Here is a 24221-nt window from a genome sequence, read left to right on the forward strand (position 1 = left end):
GGTTTTGGAAACAGATGTTCAAAAACAAACAAAAAAGGAGTTTTTGCATGCAACTAGGAGGTGGGATGCATGGGCAATGGGGCGGAGAGATTTATCTTGCCCTGCAGGAGGGGGAGGGAGAGGGTGATTTGAGGGGAGTGGGGTGACAGAAGGGAGAGCTGATTGGGGAGTGGGGCAACCGGAGTGTACGCCATCTTGGAGTGGGGGGGGTGGAGATGGGGGGAGAATTTGTGGTTCGGATTCTTGTGGAAATCAATGCTGAAAACTAAATATATTAAATAAATGTAAAAAAAAAGAAAAAAATTTCTATTTTACCCTCTGGTTCTAGAATATCAGGGCAGTTTTCTATGATAATTTCTTGAAAGATGATGTCTAGGCTCTTTTTTTTGATCATGGCTTTCAGGTAGTCCAATAATTTTTAAACTATCTCTCCTGGATCTATTCTCCAGGTCAGTGGTTTTTCCAATGAGATATTTCAATTGTCTTCCATTTTTCAGTCCTTTGTTTCTGTTTTATAATATCTTGATTTCTCATCAAGTCACTAGCTTCCACTTGCTCCAATCTAATTTTTAAGGTGGTATTTTCTTCAGTCGTCTTTTGGAACTCCTTTTCCATTTGGCTTATTCTGCCTTTCAAGGCATTCTTCTCCTCATTGGTTTTTTTGGAGCTCTTTTGACATTTGGATTAGTCTAGAGTGTTTAAGGTGTTGTTTTCTTCAGTATTTTTTGTGTCTCCTTTAGCATCACTCTCATTTCTCATTCCAATTTTTCCTCTACTTCTCTTAACTTGCTTTTCCAAATCCTTTTTGAGCTCTTCCATGGCCTGAGAGCAGTTCATGTTTTTCTTGGAGGTTTTTGATGTAGGCTCTTCGACTTTGTTGACTTCTTCTAGCTGTATATTTTGATCTTCTTTGTCACCAAAAAAGGAATCTAGAGTTTGAGTTTGAGTCTGAGTTTGAGCCTGAGTCCATTTTTGCTGCCTGTTCATGTTCCCAGCCAACTACTTGACCCTTGGGCTTTTTGTCAGGGTATGACTGCTTGTAGAGTAGAGAGTACTTTGTCCCAAGCTTTAGGGTCCAAGCACTGCTGTTTTCAGAGCTACTTCTACTCCACTGTCACTGCATGTTCTGTCTCAGCAGCGCTCCTCCTCCCATAAGAACCACCAACCAGGATCTCAATCCAGATCCAAGCAGGGCACAGCAAGAGAAACTGCCTCTGTGCTCAGAAAGCTCTCTTTGCACTCCCAATTTGATGGGCTGCTAGATTCCTCCCACTGCGTGAGCCAGGGACTACTCGGGAATCAGCTGATGCTGGAGCTCTGGAAGCAGCCTCAGGAGCTTCCTGCTGCTGCCACTGCCACCACTGCACCACCGCCGCCACCCCAGGGGTGGGACCAGAGCACTCTAAACTCAATCCTGCAGTTTCCCACTAACCTGCTCTTTGGTGTTTGTGGGTTGAGAAGTCTGGTAACTGCCACAACTCAATGATTCATGGCCCTAAGACCTGTTCTGGCCATCTGACTCCATGTCTGGTCTGTCCTGGTGTGCCCCATGCTGAGCTGCGCTCCACTCCCAGCACTATGTGATAGACCCTTCCCAGAGACTATCCAGGCTCTCCTGGGCTGGAGATCTGTTTCCTTCTGGTATTTCATGGGTTCCGCAGCTCTAGAGTTTGTTCAGAGCCATTTTTACAAGTGTTTGGAGGGATTTGGATGAGAACTTAAACAAGTCCCTGCTTTCCAGCTGCCATTTTGGCTCCACCCCCTGGAGTGCCCTTTGATCCAATTCTTTTAGTGTTAAAGGCCAGACCTGGGATTTGATTAGGCACAAACAGGAGATTGCAGAGGGAAAGATGTGGAAGACTTCGCTGCTGCCCAAGGTCCTGACTTTGGGGTTCCTAGGCCTCCTAATTCAAGCCCAAGGTGAGCAGCTCTGCCTGGCTGACCCAGAGTAGGGAATGATTTCTGGGGGGACATAGGAGGAGTCCTTTTTAGATATGGGGCCTGTACATTGTTTGTTCTCTTGCTGCCCACTCTGACTGATTGGCTGAGTGGGCTAGGGGTGAAGGATTATTGCTAGTTTGATTTCAGGGGGTGAAACTTGGTTTCCTACTGAGAAGTTGATGCCCTCTATCTGTATTATAAATAGAAACTCTTCTATTAGCCACTGGTGTGGGGGTAAGGAGAGAGGAAAAGCTGAGTCATTCTCAAGGACATAGATGAGAGTAAGAATGGGGGAGGATCATTTTGCAGACTGGAAATAGGACCTCAGCTTCTACATGAGAAAATGTGGCGCAGCTTATATATTTATTTATTTTCTCTTTCTTTCTTTCTTCCTATCTTTTTTCTTCCTTCCTTTTTTCTTTCTGTCTTTCTTTGCTTCTTTCTTTCTTTCTTTTTTCCTTCTTTCTTTCTTTCAGAAATTAGTAATTTATTTTTCCAATGACATATAAAGAGAGTTTTCAACATTCATTTTTATAAGATTTTGAGTTTCAAATTTTTTCTCACCCCTGCCCCTTTCACCCATCTCTTCTTCCCAAGATGGTAAGCAATCTGATAGGGGTTACATATGTGCAATCATGTAAACATATACCTATATTAGCCATGTTGGGAAAGAAGAAACAGAACAAAAGGTATAGGACACACACACACAGACACACACAGTGAAAATAGTATGCTTTGATCTGCATGCAGACTTCATAGTTCTTTCTCCGGATGAGTCTTTTGGAATTGCTTTGGATCATTGTGTCAGTGAGAAGAGCTAAGTCAACTATAGTTGATCATTGTACAATTTTGCTGTTACTGTGCCCAATGTTCTCCTGGTTCTGTTCATTTAACTCAGCATAATTTCTAGCACAGCAGTACTCCATCACATTCATATACCACAACTTGTTCAGCCATTGCCCAATTGATGGGCATCCCCTTAATTTCCAATTATTTGCCACCACAAAAAGAGCTGCTATAAACATCTTTGTACATGTCAGGTCTTTTCCCTTTTTATGATCTCTTTGGGTTACAGACCTAGTAGTGGCATTGATGGATCACAGGGTATGAACAGTTTGATTGCTTTTTGGGCAAAGTTACAAATGCTTTCCAAAATGCTTGGATCAGTTCACAACTCCAACAATAGTACATTAGTGACCCAATTATCCCACATCTCTAACATTTCTCATTTTCCTTTTCTATCATATTAGCCAATCTGATAGGTGTGAGGTGGTACCTCAGAGCTGTTCTAATTGGAATTTCTCTAATCAATAGTAATTTAGATCATTTTTTCCTATGACTATAGAAAGCTTTCATTTATTCATCTGAAAACAGCCTGTTCATATCCTTTGACCTTTTGTCAATTGGGGAATGAGTTGTATTCATATAAATGTGGGGTAGTTCTCTACATATTTGAGAAATGAGTTTATCAGAAGTACTTGCTCTAAAAATTGTTTCCCTTCCTTCTACTTTCCTTATAATTTTAACTGTGTTGGGTTTGTTTGTGCAAAACATTTTAAATTTAATGTAATCCAAATGATCCATTTTGCATTTCATAATGTTCTCTAGCTCTTGTTTGGTCATAAATTGTTCCCTTCTCCATAGATCTGACAGGGAAATTATTCCTTGCTCTCCTAATTTGCATATGGTATCACCATTTATGTCTAAATCATGAATTCATTTTGACCTTATCTTAGTACATGGTGTGAGATGTTAACTATGACTAGTTTCTGCCATACTATTTTCCAGTTTTCCCAGCAGTTTTTGTCAAATACTGAGTTCTTATCCCAGAAAGTCGAGGCTTCGGGTTATCTCTTTATTTTCATCCTCCCAAACCACCATTTTTATAGAAGAGAAACTGAAGTCTACCTGATGCATATTAAAGTCACTCTCATGCATTCTATACTGGGCTATACTTTGATCTCCTTTGGGATTCAAAAGGGGAATGCTAATCTTTCAGAGGCACACCTGTCCCTTCTACTTCTGATCCGGGTAGAGTTTGGCCATGTGCCCTGACAGTTGAGCAGTCTGTAGCTCTTGGACTCAAGGATGGCAAGCTGGGAGAAATCTTAAAGACCATTGAATTCGATGCCCTTTTCCCATTTAATCAAAGAAGAGAAACAGGCTTAGGTAAGGGAAAGGAATTGTAACAAGTTCATTGAGGGAGTAAATGGGAAAGCTGTGATTTGAACCCTTGTCCTCTGAGCCCAAATCTGGTACTCCGTGCACCCAGTCTTATCACCTACTATTCTATTCACATTTGTTGTGTTGTTGGTCTATCATTTTCAGTCATGTCTTAGTCATAGTGACCCCATTTGGAGTTTTCTTGTTAAAGATACTGGAGTTTGTTTTGCCATTTCCTTCTCTAGCTCATTTGACAAATGAAGAAACCAGTGGGAAACAGGTGAAGTGATTTGCCCCGGGTCACACAACTGTTAAGTGTCTGAGGCTGGATTGGAAATCAGGAAGACGAGTCTTCCTGACACATACTCTAGCCCACTGTAACCACTTTCCATCTGCCTTTCTTCTCCTCCCATCTTCCATCTCCCTTCTTTGTCTGCTGTCTTTCCCAGGTCCTGTAAGCACTTCCCCCAGTCTAGCTCTGTTGAATACTCTTCATTAAAGACCCAGCCTGGGCCCTGCCACTTGATGCAGAACTTTTGCTGAACCTCCTGATATCTTTTCCTAGCTCTTTGCCAGGATCTCTCCTTTATAGTTCTCAATTACATTCCTAGTTATTGGTGCACAGGTCGTTGTCCTCTAAGAGGCTATAAATTCATGCCACTTTATCGTCAGTTCAGAGCTGAGGGCACCGCCCATGGTAGGTACTTGATAAGCCTTTGTTTAGTTGGATGACACTGATAAACCATATGGCACTGATTTTTATCTCTGTGGTTTCCTAAGCTGGGCTGGGGTGGGATTGTCGGGGAGTAGTTGCTTTGATCTTGAGACTCTGGATCGCCAAAGCTGGACAGCTCCTCAGTCAGTGCAAGAGCTCAAAAGTGCAAATGGCCCTTCTCTGGACTAAGTTCCCCGTCGCTAGAGATCTCTAAGGGAAATGAGTAGAATCATGGTGTAAATAGAATGGTTGCATTCCCATCTAATGAAAAAATGTTAGGAGAGGGCACAGGTAGATGGGGCATTTGAACATCAGTTCAGCCCTCTGGCCCTGAAGTTTCCTCTCCCCTTTGTTCACAGGGCATCATGCAGATGAGCTCATCAGGACCACTGAGTCTGGACAGATCCAAGGGACTCAAATCCGTATCAAGGGGACTGATAAAGCTGTCAATGTTTTCCTGGGAATCCCCTTTGCCAAACCCCCTGTGGGGGCCCTGAGGTTTTCTCCTCCACAGCCATCAGATTCATGGAGCAATGTGAGAGATGCCACTGCTCATCCACCCATGTAAGCACCTTCTTCTATCCCTTTCTTACCAGACAAGCAAAGCACACCATCATGCCTTACCCAAATTTTGGCTCCAAGTGCTCTGCACACAGTAGACATGTGTTAAATATTTGTTGAAGGAATGAATGTTCTGAATCTCCCCATGGACTGTGAGGCCTCAAATGACTGCTTGAGGATAATGGTTCACATTTATTTGGATTTTAGAGAATAACAGAATTCAGAAAAATACTGTGAGGTAGCTGGTACACATATTGGTACAGATAGGAAAACAAACACTAACAAAGATTAGAGGGAACTAGCTGGCTCAGAGGATAGAATACTGGGCCTGGAGTCAGAAAGTCCTGAGTTCAAATTTGGCCTCAGACACTTCCTAGCTGTGTGACTCTAGACAAATCACTTCACCCTGTTTGCCTGAGTGTCCTCATCTGTAAAATGAGCTAGAGAAGGAAATGATAAACTGCTTCATTATCTCTGCCACAAAAACCCCATAAAGGGTCATGAAGAGTCAGATGCAACTGAACAGAGATTAAGTGACTCACCCAAGGTCACAAAGACAGTAAATAATAAAACCAGAATTCACAGACTAAAAGGCTCAAAAATCTGGAGGTCATTGAATCTGACCCCTGTCCCTTTGTTTTTTAAGTAGTTTTATGCCTTTTGCTTTGGAGTCCACACTTATTCCCCTTTCCATGCCCCAGCCTGCCTCCTACCCTCCACCATAATGCTCCTCTGGAATAAAGACAATCCCCCTGACACAGTGGCAGCAGTAGCGCTCCTAGTAAAATGCTCCTAGTCATGGTCTGTCCTGGTCAAGCTTGACATTCATTGATCTGCAGCAGGTTGTCTGACTTCCTCACATCCATCCTCTTACAGAGCAACCATATTCCATGACATTCACACCCTGTGATGTGTTCACCTGTTACTAATATCTCAATGGTTTCCAGGATTTTTTTATTTTAAAAAAGGCTTTGCTTTCAACCTAAAAATCACAGACAAACCCAAACAGTTCAATAAACAATCAGCATGAAAAAACACTGTATAAGAAGTGGTGAAATGGTGGCAAGACACTGCAGCTTTGCTGCCTCAGTTTCTTCACCTGTAAAATAGGGATAGTAACAGTACTTGCTTCTCAAGGGTATTGTGAGGGTCAAATGAGGTCATGTTTGTAAAGTGCTTTGCAAACCTCAAAGCACTCAGTTATTATTTTTGTTTTCTCCACAGGATTCTATTTAGATTTGTCATCTCTTGTGTTTTCCAGGTGTTTGCAGGATGTTGCTACCCTAGAAAAAAAGTCAAGGGCTGTGAAAGTTGACATCCCTATTACTGCCAATTCTGAAGACTGTTTGTACCTCAATATCTATGTTCCTGTGCACACAAAGGAGGGGGCCAGATTGCCGGTAAGCTAGATCTCTGTAACTTCCACAGCAGGGGATGATAATCCTAAGGCATCATATAACTGGGCAGGACCTTGAAGGTGACCTCTTCCCACGAGCATGGAAACAGTCATCCTCTCTAAATATCTTTGACAAATCATCCAGCCTTCCATGAGGTTGTCAGGGTCAGGGAGATTACTAGTTCTCAAGGTAATCCACTCTACTCTGGGGCAACAACTCACATTGTTCCATCTATGAGGCTGAAATCGGCCTCATTACTTCAAGGCATCTAGGTGGCACAGTGGATAGAATACCAGGCCTGGAGTCAGGAAGGTTCATTTTTCTGAGTTCAGATCTGGCCTCAGACACTTATTAGCAGTGTGATCCTCGACAAATCACTTCATCCTGTTTGCCTCAGTTTCTTCATCTGTAAAATAAGCTAGAGAAGGAAATGGCAAACCACTCCACTACCTCTGCCAAGAAAACCCCAAATGGGGTCATGGAGAGTTGGACATGACTGAAAATGACTGAAATAACTTCAGGGAATTGGTTCCATGATCTGGAATGGTATCAATTTCTGCTACACATTATTATTGTTAAAGGACAGAGCAAGGCATTGCTAAAGTGAGACCTTCCAAATACTTCTTGATCCTGTCCAGAGCTATCATTCATTGTTGTAAGGAACTTCACTATGTGGAAACTCTCTCTGTTGATGAAGCTGGGCACCTCTTTTGCTACATAGAATCTTGGCTTGTCTGGTGAACTGAGATGCTAAGGACATTTTTTGTGGCACATATCTCCTATGTGTCCAAGGCAGGATTTGAACCCTGTCCTTCTCACTCCAAGGCTACCCCTCTAACATCTATAACAGGCTTCATTTCTTAACATAAACTATAGTGAACCAAAGTGCTCAAATGTCATCTGCCCAAGAAGCCTTCTCTGAACCTCAGGAAACCAATATTCAACTCAACTACCATTTCTACAAATCTGGAGCCCTTCTCCTTAGTGTTGGGGATACATAGAGGTGTGTTTCTCTCTCCTCTGTGCTACATTAACATTATTTTGAATCTCCCTTGTGGTACTTATCATATACATTATGGCCCTTCATACAGACTATGTTGCTGTTGTTCAGTCGTCATTCAGTTGTGTCTGTCTCTTCATGACCCCATTTGGGGTTTTCTTGGCAAAGACGCTGGAGTGGTTTGTCACTTCTTTTTCTAGCTCATCTGACAGATGAGAAAACTGAGGCAACCAAGGTTAAGGAAATTGCCCAGGGTCACCCCACTTGTAAGTGTCTGATGCCAGATTTCAACTTATCAAGATGAATCTTCTGACTCCAGACCCAGCACTCTACCCACTGTGCCACCTAGCTGCCCCAATACAGACTATATCAGCCTGCATTTTAGTTTTTGGATCCATATCCTACCCTTGGCTTCTTGTTGACTGAAAGTTCTTTGAGGGCAGGGACCTATTCTTATTCAAGATATGTATCATAGAGCATGGCACATATTAGGTGCTCAGTAAATGTATTGAATGAATGAATATACACAAAGTCAGAGCTAGTTCCAAAATATAAGATTATCAGAGTTGTTTTCATAGAAGGAGTTTAGGCTTTGGAATACTCTAGGGCTTGGAGGATGAGAAAACTGGAGGAAATGCCACCCATGCTGGCCCTGCAAAGGGAAACAGGGAATGAATTTCCATTGGCTCCAGGAGACTAAGGGGCACCTGGAAGGAAGGGGTGACCTGGGGGAGATGTGAGGTTGCCTGGTTCCATGGGGCAGAGAACTTTTGTCCAAGAGAAACTGAGCTTGTTCCAGCAAAGCTCAGTAGGACTGGATTCGAATCAGCTATACCAGAAAGAATATAATCTTACAGTATTCTTCAATGTTTCTACTCAAAGCTTTATGTTTTGTATGGAGGGTTGGAGGGGAGATGCTTGTAATAGCAACCAAACCACAGAGTGTAGGGAAGAGTTCTGCCACTTACTAGCTGTATGATATTCTGCAAGTCACTTAACTTCTCTGGGCCTCAGTTTCCTCTTCTGACAAATGGGGATGTTGCACTAGGCAGTCTCTAAAATCACTTTCAGCTCTAAAACTTATGATCCCATTATCCTGCCTGAGCCAGAATTCTGGGTACACAGTCATACCCCCCAACATGATCACACAAGGGAAGGAGGCCCAAGGCAAATCTACATGTATGAAGGGCTCCCTGTTGCCTCCATGCACCCAGGTACTCATAGCAAAATGTGTGCCCTTACCATGGCCAGACCATGCTCTGACCCTCTCAGTGTCCAGGATTTGATTCATTGCATTTGCTCATAGAGCAGCAATCTGTCTACTTCCTGATGCCCAAAAATGCCCACAGAATTCCAACCAATCACTTACTACATTCCATAGAAGGGAAAGAATCTTCCCATGTGAGCAACACCCCCTTCAGCTCTCTGGGCCTCCTGGGCATGCAGCATCCCAATGCATACACAAAAGGAACTATGCTTTCAAAACACTGTGGTGTTAACTGAACAGTATGAGGCAGTCTCCTTTTGTAACTTTAAAAATAGAGATTATAAGATCTGTTCCTAGACCAGCATTATACTCTTAGAACTGGCTATAGCACTGGGCCTAGAGTCAGGAAGACCTGACTTCAGATCTGCCCCCAGGGACCCATTATATGTGTCACCCTGGGCAAATCACTGAACCTCTGTTTGTCTGAATCCACTGGAGAAGGAAATGGCAAACCACTCCAGCAGGCTTGCTAAGAAAACCCCATACTGGGTCACAATCATGCTTGTATATTTAAAAGGAATAGCAAGTTATACATAGTTAGCTTTCACTTTCACATGCAATCATCTTTATTGCTCTATGTCATAAAATTCCTTGTTTTATTCTATAAATTAAAAATAAAATAAATTAATTTTTAAAAGAACCAACAGAAGGCCTACGCTAGTGCTGATAATCTTTTCTAGCAGCTTATCTTGGATTTCGGAGAGCAGATACTGTTACAAACAAAGGTTTCCTGGGCCACAGTTGAAACACTCACGACATGACGTGACATGAAGAGCTTATTGCCCAGGGTGGCTTCTCTATTGTCTGGACCTGTGTCCTTTAGAAGGGAGTCCTGCCTCTTTTGCTCTTCTGGGGGGAACAAGGATCCTTTAAGAGATGCTCTTTTGCTCCATGTATATCTTTGGCAGCAGGAGGACATCAGGGAGCTGATTCTGCCAGGAAGATTCCAAGGAGGATCTGAACTGCCTCTGAATCAAGCCAAGAGGGCTATTACCTGAGAGTAGCTTTAATGCATATCTTGTCAACTCTTGGCAAGTTAATTCACTCACATTTAGAGCGGCTTTATCCTGGGTCATAAGATAAGAGGATACAATATTTTTTCTATTGAGCAAGAAAGCAGGAGAGCCATGCTTGGTGCGATTTGTTCCTGTAAGGAAAACGATGTCTAACTTATACAGGTGATGGTGTGGATCCATGGTGGCAGTCTTGTTTCTGGCGGTGCTTCCATATATGAAGGCTCTATATTGTCTGCCTCCCAGAATGTGGTAGTGGTCAACATCCAGTACAGACTGGGTGTCCTTGGGTTCTTCAGGTGAGATGTGACCCCAGTAAAATGTAAGTACAAGTATTTTGCCCCTGATGAGCTTCCAGATCTCTCAGTGATTGAATGATGACACACATAATTTCCTGATTAGACAACATATCTCTTGCCTTCCCCACAAGCTAATCATGATATAGTAAAAAAAAAAAAAACCTACCAGATTTGTGGGCTGGGGACCCAATTTCAAATTATGGCCTTGCTTCTCATGACAGATAAATTCACTTCTCCCTTGGCCTCAGATTCTGGATAGAGAGGGAGACAGATGATGATGGATGGATAAGTAGACTAGCAGACAAACAGGCAGGTAAATAAACCATTTATTAAGTACCAGGTACCATACTAAATTCTGTGGATAGAAAACAAGAAAACAAGATGGTCCTACTGTGTTATCCTAACCCCAGCTTGCTGTGCTGTAATAAAGCTCATGATGACATCAGTTTTCCAAGTACCAATTTTCTGTAATGTAACTCTAAAGCTACCTACCCCTTTCACTGTGCTCTCTGAAATGCCTGACCCATAACTAACAAATGTGTTTTAATCTTTAACCCTTTCCATTCTTACCCCTTCTCTCTACTCATACTCACCAAGCCCTGACTTTTTTCTGATGACTCAGCTTTCTTGGTCACCATTTACAGCACAATTCGCATTTTCATTCATGCCTCCACCACACGGAAGCCAAAATACTCTTGTTTCCTACTACCACTTCCAGACTCTCCATCAACCATAATCACTCAGCGACTTTTCCTCCTTTGAGGTTCGTCCAATTCATGTTTATCACACAATCAAGACTCTAATAGCTGTTATTTACTGTCCTCTGAGGCACTCCCCTTCCTTTCTCAATGAGTTCAGTGCCTTCTTTACAGTCTTTCTCTCTCTCCCAACTTCCATCTCCATACTGAGGGACTTCAACATTCATCTTGATGTTCTCTTAAACATTCTAACTCTCCATTCCTCAGTGTATTCATTTCTCATAACCTACTCCTCCACCGCCAAGTCAGATATATACAGAGATGGTAATATGCTTGGTTTTACTCTGACTCATGAGTGTTCCAATTCTATGTTCATTAATTCTGAAATTGTTCTATCTAGTAATAATCTCTTATCCTTCCACTAATCTCTCTGCCTCGTAACCCTTAAACCTGTTCTTCATACTCACCTTGACCTTCAATCCCTCCACCTATCAGTTCTTTCCTAGGACATCATCTCAGCCTAGATATACTATCATTCCCTCTCCTTCTTAACCCTTTAGTGAACCACTTCATCTCTGCACTGACCCCTTCTCTTATGACAAATCTTTCCCTGCCAAACCTCAGCTTTGTACAAGTCCCATCATGCACTGCTTTTTCTCTTCTTTGCAAACTGCTGAATGAAGATACAGAAAATCATGAAACTATCTTGCCTGGGTCCTTACAGATTAATGTTCCAGAACCTTAACTGGGTCCTCACTATGGCAAGGCAATCTTTCTTCACCTCTGGAATCAATTTACTATGTCACTCAGCAGAATGGCTTTGCTAAACCTTTGCTATCCTCCTCCAATATCTCATGGCTCCTCCTCCCCTCACCATCTCAACTCAGAACCTTGCTTTATATGTTGCTGTGGGAAAAAATGAGGCCATTCACTAAGCTCCCTCATATCCCATCCTCCTTATCTCACAATGACCAGATGTCTTCTGTTACTCCCTCCTCCTTAACCACTTACTTACATGAAGTGCACCTTTTCTTCACTGAGGCAAAGCTTTCTATAGGCACAAATGATACGCTCCCATCCAGTCTTCTCTAGAAGATTGCCCTTTCTATCACTCCCTTTCTTTCCTCATCATGGCTGCTTCCCTAATACCTACCATCCATCCATCCATCCGAACTAGCTATTATCTCATAAATCTCCTCCCTTTTATGGCTAGGTGGCTTGATTCTTTTCTCTTACTCTCTTCACCCTCTCTACTCTGGCTTCCAGTCTCCAGACCAGAGCTACAATATCCCATATCAACTATCTCAAAATGCATGTCTGAAATGCATTATAAACTCAACATTTCCAAAATGGTTTCTCTTTCCCACCAAGCCCTCTTCTTGTCATAATGCCCCTATTGTTTGTTAAAGGCAACATCATCCTCTCAGTCACCTGGGCTTGTGATCTAGGGGTCATGGTCTGTTACTCACTCTCTTATCCCCTATATCCAATCTCTTGTGAAGTCTATTCATTCTGCCCTTGCTACATCTCTCATGTACAGCCACTTTTCTCCTCTGGCACTACGACCACTCTAGTGCACCTCTCACCGCCTTACACTTGGTCTAACAGTGCCTGCTTGGTTGGGTTCCTTGCCTCTTCCCACCCTGCAACAGTTCATTCTTTACTCAGCTCTTAGTGATCTTCCAACAGCACTGGTCAGACCGTCACCCCCTATTCATTCAATCAGTCAGTTAACAAGCATTTCTACGCACTAATTATATGCCAACCACTGTATTAAGAAATTGGGATACAAAAGAAAGTCAATTCTTACCCTCAGGCAGTTCAGTTCTAATGGGAGATAACATGTACACAGCCAAAAAGATACAAAATATGTACAACGAAAGGAGAAGTAATCTCAGAAGGAAAGTGTGACAATTGTGATTTTTGAAATACATTGCGCCACATTGTTGTTATAAATGATGGAGTCACAGGGTAAGTGGTCCTCAGGACCATAAAACATTTAAGCAGTAACAGACAACCAGTACTTTCACATGCCCTGACTTATTCTGATCCTGTGAGTAACCTTAACTCCTGAATGGGCTCCCAGCTGACTGCATGGCTGTGTGCTGGCACCCACTCTTGGAGTCCCTGAGTCCCACATCAATAAAAAAATCCTGGGGAATTTCCCCACCACATCAGGGTCTGATTAAGATTCCCCTCTCTCAAATGTGGTGCTGATTGTCCCAAACAAACCTTCCTTCAAGGGTTAAGACTGAGGTGCTCAGACCCCATTCTGAGTGCATACTCACCTTACCACTGTACAATTCTCTTGCCTGAATGCCCTGAACTTCTGTCTGTCAAGGCAGGTGTGTGTGTGTGTGTGTGTGTGTGTGTGTGTGTGTTGCTTTCAAAAAATCTCACTCTTCTCCTAGCTTCCCCAGGACCGATTTTCTATAAAGCCTTAAACTGGGGTCCTTGCTCTAGAAGGCCCTGGCAGTGAGGGCTTTTTGGGTGAGGGGGAGGAGGAAAAGTGAGATCTCTGGAAGAAGGTGGGATTAGAGCTGTCTCAGATTCCTTCAAGGAAATCCCATCATGGGGATAGCCAGTGAAAGTGGAACTTGGGAGGTAGAGAGTTGTGGGTGAGGACAGCAAGGAGGGTGATGTTGCTGGATTGCAGAGTTCTTGGAAGGAAGCCTGCCCTCCTCCTACTTCTAGTCTGCTCAGGCTCCTCCACATTCTCTGCCTCCTTCCTGATCCTTGAATAAGATACTCCAAAGAATCTGTTCATTTTCACTCCTCCTCATTCTGGCTTCCTTCAGGACTCAGTGCTAATCCCACTTTCTGGAAGAAGCCTCTCCCTATCTCACTTACTCTCAGGACCTTCCCTCCAGGATCATCCCCAATCTATCCTGTATACATCTGGTTTGGGCACAGCTGTTGGCATGCTGTCTCCCCCATCAAAATGTAATCTCCTCGAGGGCAGGGCCTGTGTTTACCTTTTCTGTATGCCCAGAGCTTGGTACAGTGCTGGGCACACAGTAGGTGCTCAGTAAATGTTTCTAGACTTGACATTCTGATTGAAGACAAAACAGAAAGGAGAGCTAAAAAAGGAGGAGGAAGGGAGTGTGGGGGAAAAGCAGTTGGTGGGGAGGTGAAAGAGATGAGGGAGTAAGCTGGGAGGGAAGAAAGCAACATAGTGGAGGCTTCCCCTGGAAGACCCAGGGAGCCACTAAAGAGGCCTACACTGGGAATCCTTCAGGTGAGGGAATTCAAGATCTGTCTCACCAGTTTGCATCTGTAAAACAAGAAGACCAACAAAAACTAGCATTTGTATGGTCCTTTAAGGTTTACAAAGCACTTTATAGTGTCTCATTTTATCCCTGCAACAACTCTGAGAGATACATGCCCTTATTATCCCCATTCTCCAGATGAGGTAACTGAGGCAGTTGTGACTAAGTTACAAAACCATGGTCACACAGCTAGTAGATGAACACTGGTTCTGCCAGGTCTAGTTCTAGCAGTCTATCCACTGCATCATCCAGCTGGATGAGATGATCTTTAAATCTCAAAATCCAATGAACCTGGTGCTCTATTTCAGAATCTCCAACCTTGTCTAATATCTGGCTTTCAGCACTGGGGATGAGCATGCACCTGGCAACTGGGGGTACCTGGATCAGGTGGCTGCCCTGAGGTGGGTCCAGAAGAACATTGCCCACTTTGGAGGAGATCCTGGCCGTGTGACTATCGTTGGGGAGTCTACTGGGGGAACAAGTGTTTCCTCACATGTAAGTGGTAAAGACATGACCCCAGACTGAAGGGGCCTCTTGTAGCCAAAACTAGTCTCATGACCCTGAGATTTTTTTCTTCTCTTATCCTCCCCCTTTTCAGAACCATTGGGACTGCTGACTTCTTTCTCTAAGGATGGCACTGCCCTTGACTTTCATTTGGAGATGCCACTATACTCCCCTGCCCTAATCCCAATGAATCATTTGGCCCTTCTTCCTCTTAGAGATAGAGGTAGAAGATGAGTTATTCCTTGTTAAAGGCTTTGCTAACAAATTCAAGTAAGAGCGAAATAAAAATCAGGATGATGATGAAATGATTCAAGGCCCAATGCATCACCACTTTCACCCCTGAGCTGTATCTCTTCCCAGGTGGCCTTTATGACCAGCTGCGACTGCAGATCTGCTCTCTCCAGTCTTTGCCAATGAGCCTCTGTAGTATTAATGTGATCAGAGATCTTCCCCACCCATTCAACAGGCCTCAGGTGGGGCTAGGTGGGAAAGCTTGATTATATCTTTGTTCATAAGTAGTACTAAAGCCTCCATTTACTACAGATGAGAAGCCCTCAGAGCCCTAAGGGTTGTTGCTAAGACCAGAGCCAATAGTATGTGCACTGAGTTCTAGCCAATAATGAATTCAGCCAATCAGAGACCTGAGTTCTAGCCAATCAGATGCTGGCCAGGACTGTATATAAAGAGAATCCAGAACTGAGAGCAGCAGAATCTGCAGAGAGTTACAGGATTTGAATTCAGCCCAAGGAGACTGAGTTGCAGAGAGAGCTTGCTGAGCATAGAGTTAGGATTCATGAGTGATTGCTTACAGGAAGGCCCTAGCAGGGGGGAAGGTTACTGAATGATTTGGTTCCTTGCTATAATACTGTGTTATAATTTCCTTGTCGCTACACTGCAGTGGGCTTACCGTTTTTGGAATATAATTACCGCTATATCGAATTGAGGTTATCAGTCTTGGGATTTTATCCTTTGGAGTCTAAATAAATATTCTACTTCCTCTGGCTTCTACATAGAGAATTTTTCATACTTTGCAATTCTGAACCATTCAGACAAGTTCATGGTCATCCTGGAGATCATGAATCTTACTGATACAGCCTCTGAGAGCTTAGCGTGGCTGGCCCTCATATGACAGACACAAAATTCATGAGAGGGCTTAGAGGCAAAGATCTTCCTGCTTAGTAGCCCTCCTCCCCCAAGAATTTGCACATCACTGACATAGCCTCCAGGCTGTGATAAGGCACTGGAAGAAGACTTCAGTGGAAGAAAAATGCTTTAAAAAAATAGCCAATGGGAAAGTGGTAGATTCCCATGTTATAGTGGGAAAACCTATTGGATTTGAACTCATTTAATCCTAACAGCAACTCTGGGCTTTCTCATAATCAATAAACAAGCAATAGTCAATAATCAATAAACAATGTGACCTTATAAGGAGGCATGGCGTAGGAACAGCATTACTGCTTTACAGGGCACGGGCATCTCATCCTACCCAGTTATGGAATCACCCAGAGAGTTCAGGACCATGGCCAATGATATTTAGCCCCCTTTTCTAACTATCATATAGGGCTGGCTGTGCCAAAGGGCCCAAAGGCCAGGGTCCCAGAGAGAGGCTGGGGGTCTGGCATGTTAAGTAACAGTCCTGACTTTCAGACTCACAATCTCCTCTGTCTCTGCTAAGGCAGGAGGGTCTGGGCCTCCCTATGACTGCTTCCTCCTCCCCTCTGCTGTGCTTTGCTCCCCCAGGTTCTGTCCCCCATGTCCAAAGGCTTGTTCCACAGAGCAATCATGCAGAGCGGTGTGGCCACCCTCCCTGGCATGGTTTCTTCCAGCTCAGAAACAATCATGAATGTAAGTTCCTTGTTCTTTGATCATTGCAATCACCCTTACCCTTCCTTAGGCTTATTGGCCTCCCAACCCCATTGCCCAGTGTCCCATTGACCTCAGCTTTCCTGGGCTAGAAGAAGGTGCACTGGAATGCAATTGAATGTTCAAGCTGACAGTTACCATAGAGGTCATCTAGTCCAACCTCCTCATTTTACAGTGGAGGAAATTGAGTCATAGAGAGGGAGGATTCAGTTCCTGGCTCTGATTCTCCCTATGCTTGTGATTGAAGGTCAGGCATTTCCTTCTTGGGGCTTCAGTTTCTTCCTCTGTAAAAGTGGGTTTTATTAGATGGTTTGTAAAGACCCTTCTAGCTCCAAATTCTCTTCTCTGACACCCCCAGAACAGCAGGAAGCATTCCCCAAGGGGGCCCAAGTAGAGGTGAGATGGAATGATCTGTGAGGCCCCTTTTACCTCTCTGGTTCTGTCATTCTGTGATTTGTCCAAGGTCACACAATGAGTTGGTAACTGAGCTGGGACCAGAACTGAGCTCTCTGAGCCAATGTCAGGGATTTTGCAATGTACCAGACCCCATCATATGTACTTTAGGAATATTTAGGTCTTTTCTCCCTGAGTTAATGGTAAACTTTTTGGGAGCAAGGACTGTGTCTTTGTAACCTACCTCTGTCCAACCCCATCCCCATTGGCTGGCACTGAGCCCTGTACAGAGCCTGCTCCCAATTGAGGGACCCACCCGCTTAGACAGTCAGACAGATTCCAGCTTGGTCTCCTTTTCACCATGACTGCATCATTACCTACAGAAATGATCCTTTGCTAGCTTACTAATGAGTATGAAAGGATCCCTCTATTGTGATACAGACCAGGAGTTCTTCTAGGAGAATATTAATTCTTTGTGGGTGATTCTTTGCAGGTCATTGCCAATCTGTCTGCTTGTGAGAGACACAATTCTGCCTCCATGGTTCAGTGCCTTAGAAGCAAATCTGAGGATGAGATCCTGGCCATCACCAAGGTATGTGGGCTGAGAAGCAAGGGTTCTAGTACCAAGAAGAGCTGCCAAGACTGCTTGGGGAGAGCTGGACTCCCAGCCTTCATTAGGTGGGATTGAGGTGAAGATCTTGGGAATGTCACTCTCTTAGACTGTTTTCTCTTACTAACGTGAGGGTCTTAGACTAGATGATCTTCAAGGATATGTCCTCCTCCAATATTTTATGTCTGAAGGGGTCTTTTAGATCTGGTATTCTGTTTTCTTGGATCTTGCCTACCTCCAAACATTCTGTGCTTTAAACATTATTTGGTGCCAAGGTTCCATCCCTTCCACTCTGGCATGCTTTGTCCTAAGACTCCTTCCAACATTCTGTGTTCTAAACATATCAAGTCCTAAGTTTTTCATTCCCTAGTCTTAGAACCCTTCCCACTGAAACATTCTCTGTATATAGAATCATAGTATATAGAATCATACATAGTGTAATCTGATTCTAACATTCTGAGTTTCAACATTACATGTTCCAAGTTTCCTTCCACTTCTGATATTCTTCCTTGCAAGATTTTTTTCCTACTGTAACATTCTATGCTCTAACATCCTATAAGTTAAGGTATGGAGAATGCAGTTAGGTAATGCAGTGGTTAGAGTGCTGGAAAAACTGACCTGAGTTCAAATCTAGCCTCAGACACTAGCTGTAATTTAACCTGTTTGCCTCAGTTTCCTTATTCGCAAAATGAAAATGGGCATAATAATAACACCTACCTCCCAGAGTTCTTGTGAGGATCAGCTAATAACAATGGTAAAGTGCTTATTAGGGCAGTACCTGGCACATAGCACTAAATAAATGTTGCGATGATGGTGGTGGTGGTGGTGGTGGTGGTGGTGGTGGTGGTGGTGGTGGTCCCCTCCTGCTCAACTATTCTGTTCTTTGTCACCTTCCAGACCTACCACCCTGTGGATCTTTGGAAGGAAGAGTCACAATTGTGGGAAGGCTCTCTCTATCCCCTGGATTGATAGCTCACATCTAAATATTCCTTTCACAAAAAATACATTATATATATATGTATATATATGCATATATGTATATTATCTCATTTAATTAATTGTGCAACAATCATGTACCATTGGTGGTAGAATTATGATGTCATTCCCTAATTACAGACTTGGAAATTAGAACCATTGAATGGACATAGCTAGAGGGCAGAGAGCTTTTTGCTTTTATACTTGTATCCCCAGAGCCTAGGATAGCACGTGGATTAACTGGATATTTTAAAAAAAGAAGAAACTGTGTCCCAGAAGGGTTAAGTGACTTTGCCAAATGTCACTTAGTTCACAAGTATCAACATGGATAACTGACCCCAGGCATTCAGGACCAAGATCTTTATTCAGGGCATCATGTTGCTTCCTCAGAGAGTTGGAGTTCTTTGCCTGTACTCCCTTAAAACTAACTGTTAGACCCAGAGTAAGGGTTAAACCAGATCTAATGGCATCTAATACCTCAGTCATTTTTCAGTCATTTTCGACACTTGATGACCACATTTTGGATTTTCTTGGTGAGGATACTGGAGTGGTTTGCCTTTTCCTTCACCAGCTCATTAAGAAACTGAGGCAAACAGGGTCTTGCCTAGGATATCACAACTAGTAAGTGTCTGAGGCCAGATTTGAACTTAGCAAGGTGAGTCTTTCTGATTCCAGGCCTCATGCTCTGCCCACTGTGCCACCCAGCTGCCCCTACATTGAATTACTCTGTCCATTAGCCATGCTGACTTTGTTTCTTTCATTCTGAAAACTTATGTTCTTCATCCTGATTTGATGACACTTTCCTCATCTGGAAAATGAGGGGGTTGGACCATCTTGGTTTTCTAAAGTACCTTCCAGCTCTAAATCTCCAAACTTAGGAATATCTTTGCCAAAGAACCTATGAAGTTGAGTTTCCTTTTGGCCATGTAGATGCTAAGGAGATGGGAGAAGAAAGGATTCCTGACTTTCACTCAAACCCAAGCCCAGAATTCAGAGATTGAACACTTTGGGGCCTCCATGCCTTTCTTGCCTTATCTCCTATTACTTCCCTGCAGGCACTCTGTGCTCCAGCCAAACTCATCTGTCCTCAGTCTTCTAAATGTTCCCTATATTCTCTTCTATATCTTTGCTATGTCTACAAACTCTTCCCTTCTCATTATCATACTGGTTTATAAAGTGCCTTTTTCATAACAATCCATGAGATAGGGAGTACAAGAACCATTATTCCCATTCTGTAGATGGGTAAACCTCTGAGAAGGTCTCAGTGAATAGAGGCTGGACCTGGAGTCAGAAAAACCTGACTTCATATCTAGCCAGAGACACCTACTAGCTGTGTGACTCTGACCAAGTCATTTAACTTCTGTTTGCCTTAATCTACTGAAGAAGGAAATGGCAAACCACTCCCTTATCTTTGCCAAGAAACCCCGTTGGATAATATTGGGGTGCAATGGTCTATGGGGTCATGAATTGGATACAACTGAACAACAACAAACCTCTGAGGAGCCTCGAGGTGGTGACGTATCCACTTCTCCAGCATCACAGTCAATAAACATCAGACCTGGCATTCAAGCCCAGGTGTCTCCCAGTTTCCAATCCAGTCTTCCTTCCTTCCCAACCCTGCTGCCCCTCGCAGCCCCCCTTAGTCTGTTGAATTCTTCCCCATCTGTTAAAGCCCAGTTCAAATATGGGAAAAGATCTTGACAATGATTTAGTCCAATGCACTCATTTTGTCTGGGAGGAAATTGAAAGCAGGGAGATATAAATTGCCTAAAGTTACAGAGTCTTTTAGCAGCTAAAACAGAACTCTAACCCTGATCTATTGCCTTTGAGGCCAGTGCTCTCCTGCTATTTATTCCAGAAGCATTTCTGGAGCAGCTTTTGTGTCCAGCCAGGGGGGACACAAAGTTTGGATAAAGGATGGGTCCATGACGGAACTTCCCTCCTTAGGGGAGAGGGTTTTACACCATACTCAGGTAACAGAACCTAAGTCCACAGGGGGAGTCACAAGCACATGCAGTGGAAAGTCCGAGGAAGGAAAGGGTCCTTCTGGCTGTTATATCAGAGGAGGCTTTGTGGAAGTCTTGGCAGTTAAAGTGAAGTTGAAGAAAGTGAAGAATTTCAAGTGGTAGCCACGGGGGACAGGTCATTCTAGCCATGTGGAGTGAAGTGAGCCAAGGCAGAAAGGTAGCAAAGAGTGGTTGACTTTCAGTGGAAAGTTGGGAATCCATTGCAGGTGAAACATAATGTACTTAGCACAGGTCAGAGTCTGTATAGTATGAGATAAGATTGGAAAGGTAGAAGACAGGGCTCTGAATGGGTTGTTTTGTTTTTATTTTGGGGGGGTAATGAGAAGCCATGGGACTTTTTTAATGCAGGAGAGTGTCATGAGCAGTTCTGAGATGAGGAAGGAGTGTGTTTCTCTCTCTCTCTCTCTCTCTCTCTCCTCTCTCTCTCTCTCTCTCTCTCTCTCTCTCCCTCTCTGTGTGTGTGTGTGTGTGTGTGCATATGATAAATTAGAGACGTATACAGGAAGGCCAGTTTGGAAACTGCTGCAACACTCCAGAGAAGTAGGGATAACTAGGTGCTACAACGAATAGAGCACCAGCCCTGGAGTCAAGAAAGCCTGAATTCAAATCCAGCCGCAGACACGTCCTAGCTATGTGACCCTGGGCAAGTCACTTAACTCTGATTGCCTCCAAAAAAGGGAAAAAGGAGACCAGGTAAGTAATAAAACGTGTCCGAAACAGGATGGTAATGGTGAGAATGATGGGAAAGTGATACTTGGAAGGGAGATTATGGAAACAGACTTGCCTTTTCTTTTTTTGCTTCTTTCTTTAGCATTTCAATGTAATCCCTGCTGTAGTTGATGGGCAGTTCCTCCCCAAACATCCTGAAGAGTTGCTGGCTGCAGGAGAGTTCCACCATGTCCCTTCCATCATTGGTGTCAACAACCATGAATATGGCTGGACTATTCCTGCGGTGAGATTCTAGCATGTTCTATTCTGTGCCAGATTCTTTCTGATCTTGACAGTTCATGCTTTTCTAAAGAATCAGACTTTCCAAGTTGGTCAGGACTGTGGTGCCTATGGAGTCTAAGCCAGAGTTGAAGGAGAGTCCCGTTTATAACTTACTGAACAAATGAACATCCAGCCTCTGCTTGAAAACCTCCGATGAAGGCAAACCTACTACCTCCTGAGGCAGCTCCTTCCACTTTTAGGCAGCTCTCATGGCTGGACAGGGCATCATGACATCAAGTGGAAATTTTCTTCTTTTTCAACTTCTACTTGTTATTCCCCGCTCTGTCTTTAGAGAAAATGGCACCAGTTAAATGACTCTCCCAGGTGACCATCCACCAGGCAGTTAAAGACAACTATCAGGTCTGCTCCTGTCCCTAATTTTTTCTTTGACCACCAAAGCAAGTTTCTTCAATCCCTCCCTATATGACAAGATCATGACTCCCTTTTCAGCTTCTCTATTTTCTGCCTCAAATGTGATGCCCAAAATGGAACAAAAGATTCCAGATATAGTTATCCCTTCCACATAGTGATACATTAGGGGTGGAGAACCTCCATGATCTTGAAAATCTTTGTAAAATTTTTGCTCCATTCTCCTCCACCCTTCATACCAGAGAAGATGACTGAATTATTATGGTATTAAAGGATAACATTTGTTGACATTATACAATACTATACATATATTATATGTATTTTTGAGTTTCTAAAACCTTTCTGTGTCATCTGCTGTCCTTCTACTGTCATCTGTGGCTTCCACAAAACTCCCCCCAAAATCCACTGAATTTCTTACACCTATCCACGATATTTTGAAATCACGTGGGGGACAGTTGTGAAATGGAAGGGAAACTATAATCTCTTCAAGGGCTGAATACAAAGGGACCATCACCTCCTTAATTTGGGAAGCTGTGCCTCTCAACACACTCAATATCACATTGCATTTTTAGGTTGTCATATTACCCTCTTTTCTCCTTATGTGCTTGTGGTTCAACAAAATCCCTAGATCATTTTCAAATAAATTGTCATGTAACTATGCCTCCCTCAAGTTGAGATTGCGAAGTCAATTTTAAGAAATTCCAAGCGTAAGACCATTACATTTGTCCCATTAAATTTGATCACAATGGCTCTGGTCAGTCCAATATTCTAGACTATCTGGTCCTTTTTTGGATCTTGACTCCATGATCCATATGTTAGGTGGCCCTCCTGACTTTGTGTCAACTGTAAATTTGCCTTTTCTAAAATCAGAAAAGTTACCTGAACAGACTTCCAATGGAAGAATCAGAAATGATTCAACCTTTGGATATTTTCTCTGTGGATGACTCGTTTCATTTGCAAATCTGTTTAGAAGTATTGGAAGAGAAGCCCATGCCAGGTTAGTTCCCCTTTGGTTACAATATCCTCTATAAGTCTTTTTATTTTGTTTTTGTTTTTTTTTTTTAATTTTTAATATTTGGAGGCAGTCAGGGTTAAGTTACTTGCCCAGGATCACACAGCTAGTAAGTGTCTGAGGACAGATTTGAACTCAGGTCCTCCTGGCTCCAGGTCCTGGGCTCTATAAACTTTGTCACCTACCTGCCCCAAGACTCTTCATTTTAAATGAATAGTGAATAATACCAACTGACATTAACAGAGCATCTTATTGTTTATACAAAACTGCCTTCATAGTACCTTCTGTGATGTTCATCACACTAACCTGTTTCTCCCCATTTTGTAAAGTAGAAAACTGAGGCTCCCAGAAAGAAAATGATTTAACCCCAGTCACAGCCAGGACTAGAACCTGGGCCTCCTGATTTGAGACCAGGCCTCTGCCCTCTGGACTTCAGGTCATCAAATCTAAAGGCCATTGGGTCAATATTAATTTTAAATATGACATGATGTTAACAACCATTTGTCAGGTGCCTCCTTAAGCATATGAGTGTAAAGTCAGTCTATTCACAGTAGTCAGAAAAATCAGTCATTTTCTAAGGCCACTGGTCATTATGAAGAAACCCGTGACCACTGTTTATTATGTATTGGGCATTACCCACCATTTTGAAAAATATCTTGAGAATTGTTCAGTGTGTATTGGGCAGTATTGAGTAATTCCTTAACAAATCTATGGCACTAGTTCCTCCTTAAAGGGTAAAATTACTTCCTTCGATTAGATTTGTTTAAAAATGCATAAATTTCATAAAGTTCTAAAGACCATTCACAGTGCGCCATTTTTCTCTATACAGGGAAGGAACATTCCTGGATTTAAGGAAAGAATGGATAAAGAAATTATCCAATCAATATTGCTAAGCCCATATTTGGTGAGATACCAGTTAATCAAGCTTTTTTTTATAAGTATCCACTATGTAGCAGACAGGGACAAAGTGAAAGAGTCCCTGCCCTCAACAATCTTATACTCTATGAAGGAGATACGCTGCACATCCAGAAATAGATGGGAAATATACACGAAGGAAATCTTGGGGGAGGGGTAAGGCACTGCAGCTGGAGGAGGGAGGAGCCCAAAAGAGGTGTTCTATAGATGGGACTCTCTGACCTGAGTCTTGCCAATGCA

General features: G+C 43.1%; 1 protein-coding gene across 1 annotated transcript in view; it reads left to right on the forward strand.

The window, feature by feature from the left end:
- The first annotated feature begins 1823 nt into the window (after positions 1-1823).
- Positions 1824-24221, forward strand: part of LOC118840826 (cocaine esterase-like) — a 28892-nt gene continuing 6494 nt past the window's right edge. The window contains exons 1-9 of the mRNA XM_036748183.1: positions 1824-1920; positions 5179-5383; positions 6642-6780; positions 10223-10356; positions 14665-14818; positions 16568-16672; positions 17577-17675; positions 21507-21647; positions 23896-23970. Coding sequence (XP_036604078.1) covers positions 1851-1920; positions 5179-5383; positions 6642-6780; positions 10223-10356; positions 14665-14818; positions 16568-16672; positions 17577-17675; positions 21507-21647; positions 23896-23970 — 1122 coding nt within the window. The 5' untranslated portion in view covers positions 1824-1850. The remainder of the gene's footprint in view (positions 1921-5178; positions 5384-6641; positions 6781-10222; positions 10357-14664; positions 14819-16567; positions 16673-17576; positions 17676-21506; positions 21648-23895; positions 23971-24221) is intronic.

The sequence above is a fragment of the Trichosurus vulpecula genome, chromosome 3, assembly GCF_011100635.1.
Source record: "Trichosurus vulpecula isolate mTriVul1 chromosome 3, mTriVul1.pri, whole genome shotgun sequence".
Classification (NCBI taxonomy): domain Eukaryota; kingdom Metazoa; phylum Chordata; class Mammalia; order Diprotodontia; family Phalangeridae; genus Trichosurus; species Trichosurus vulpecula.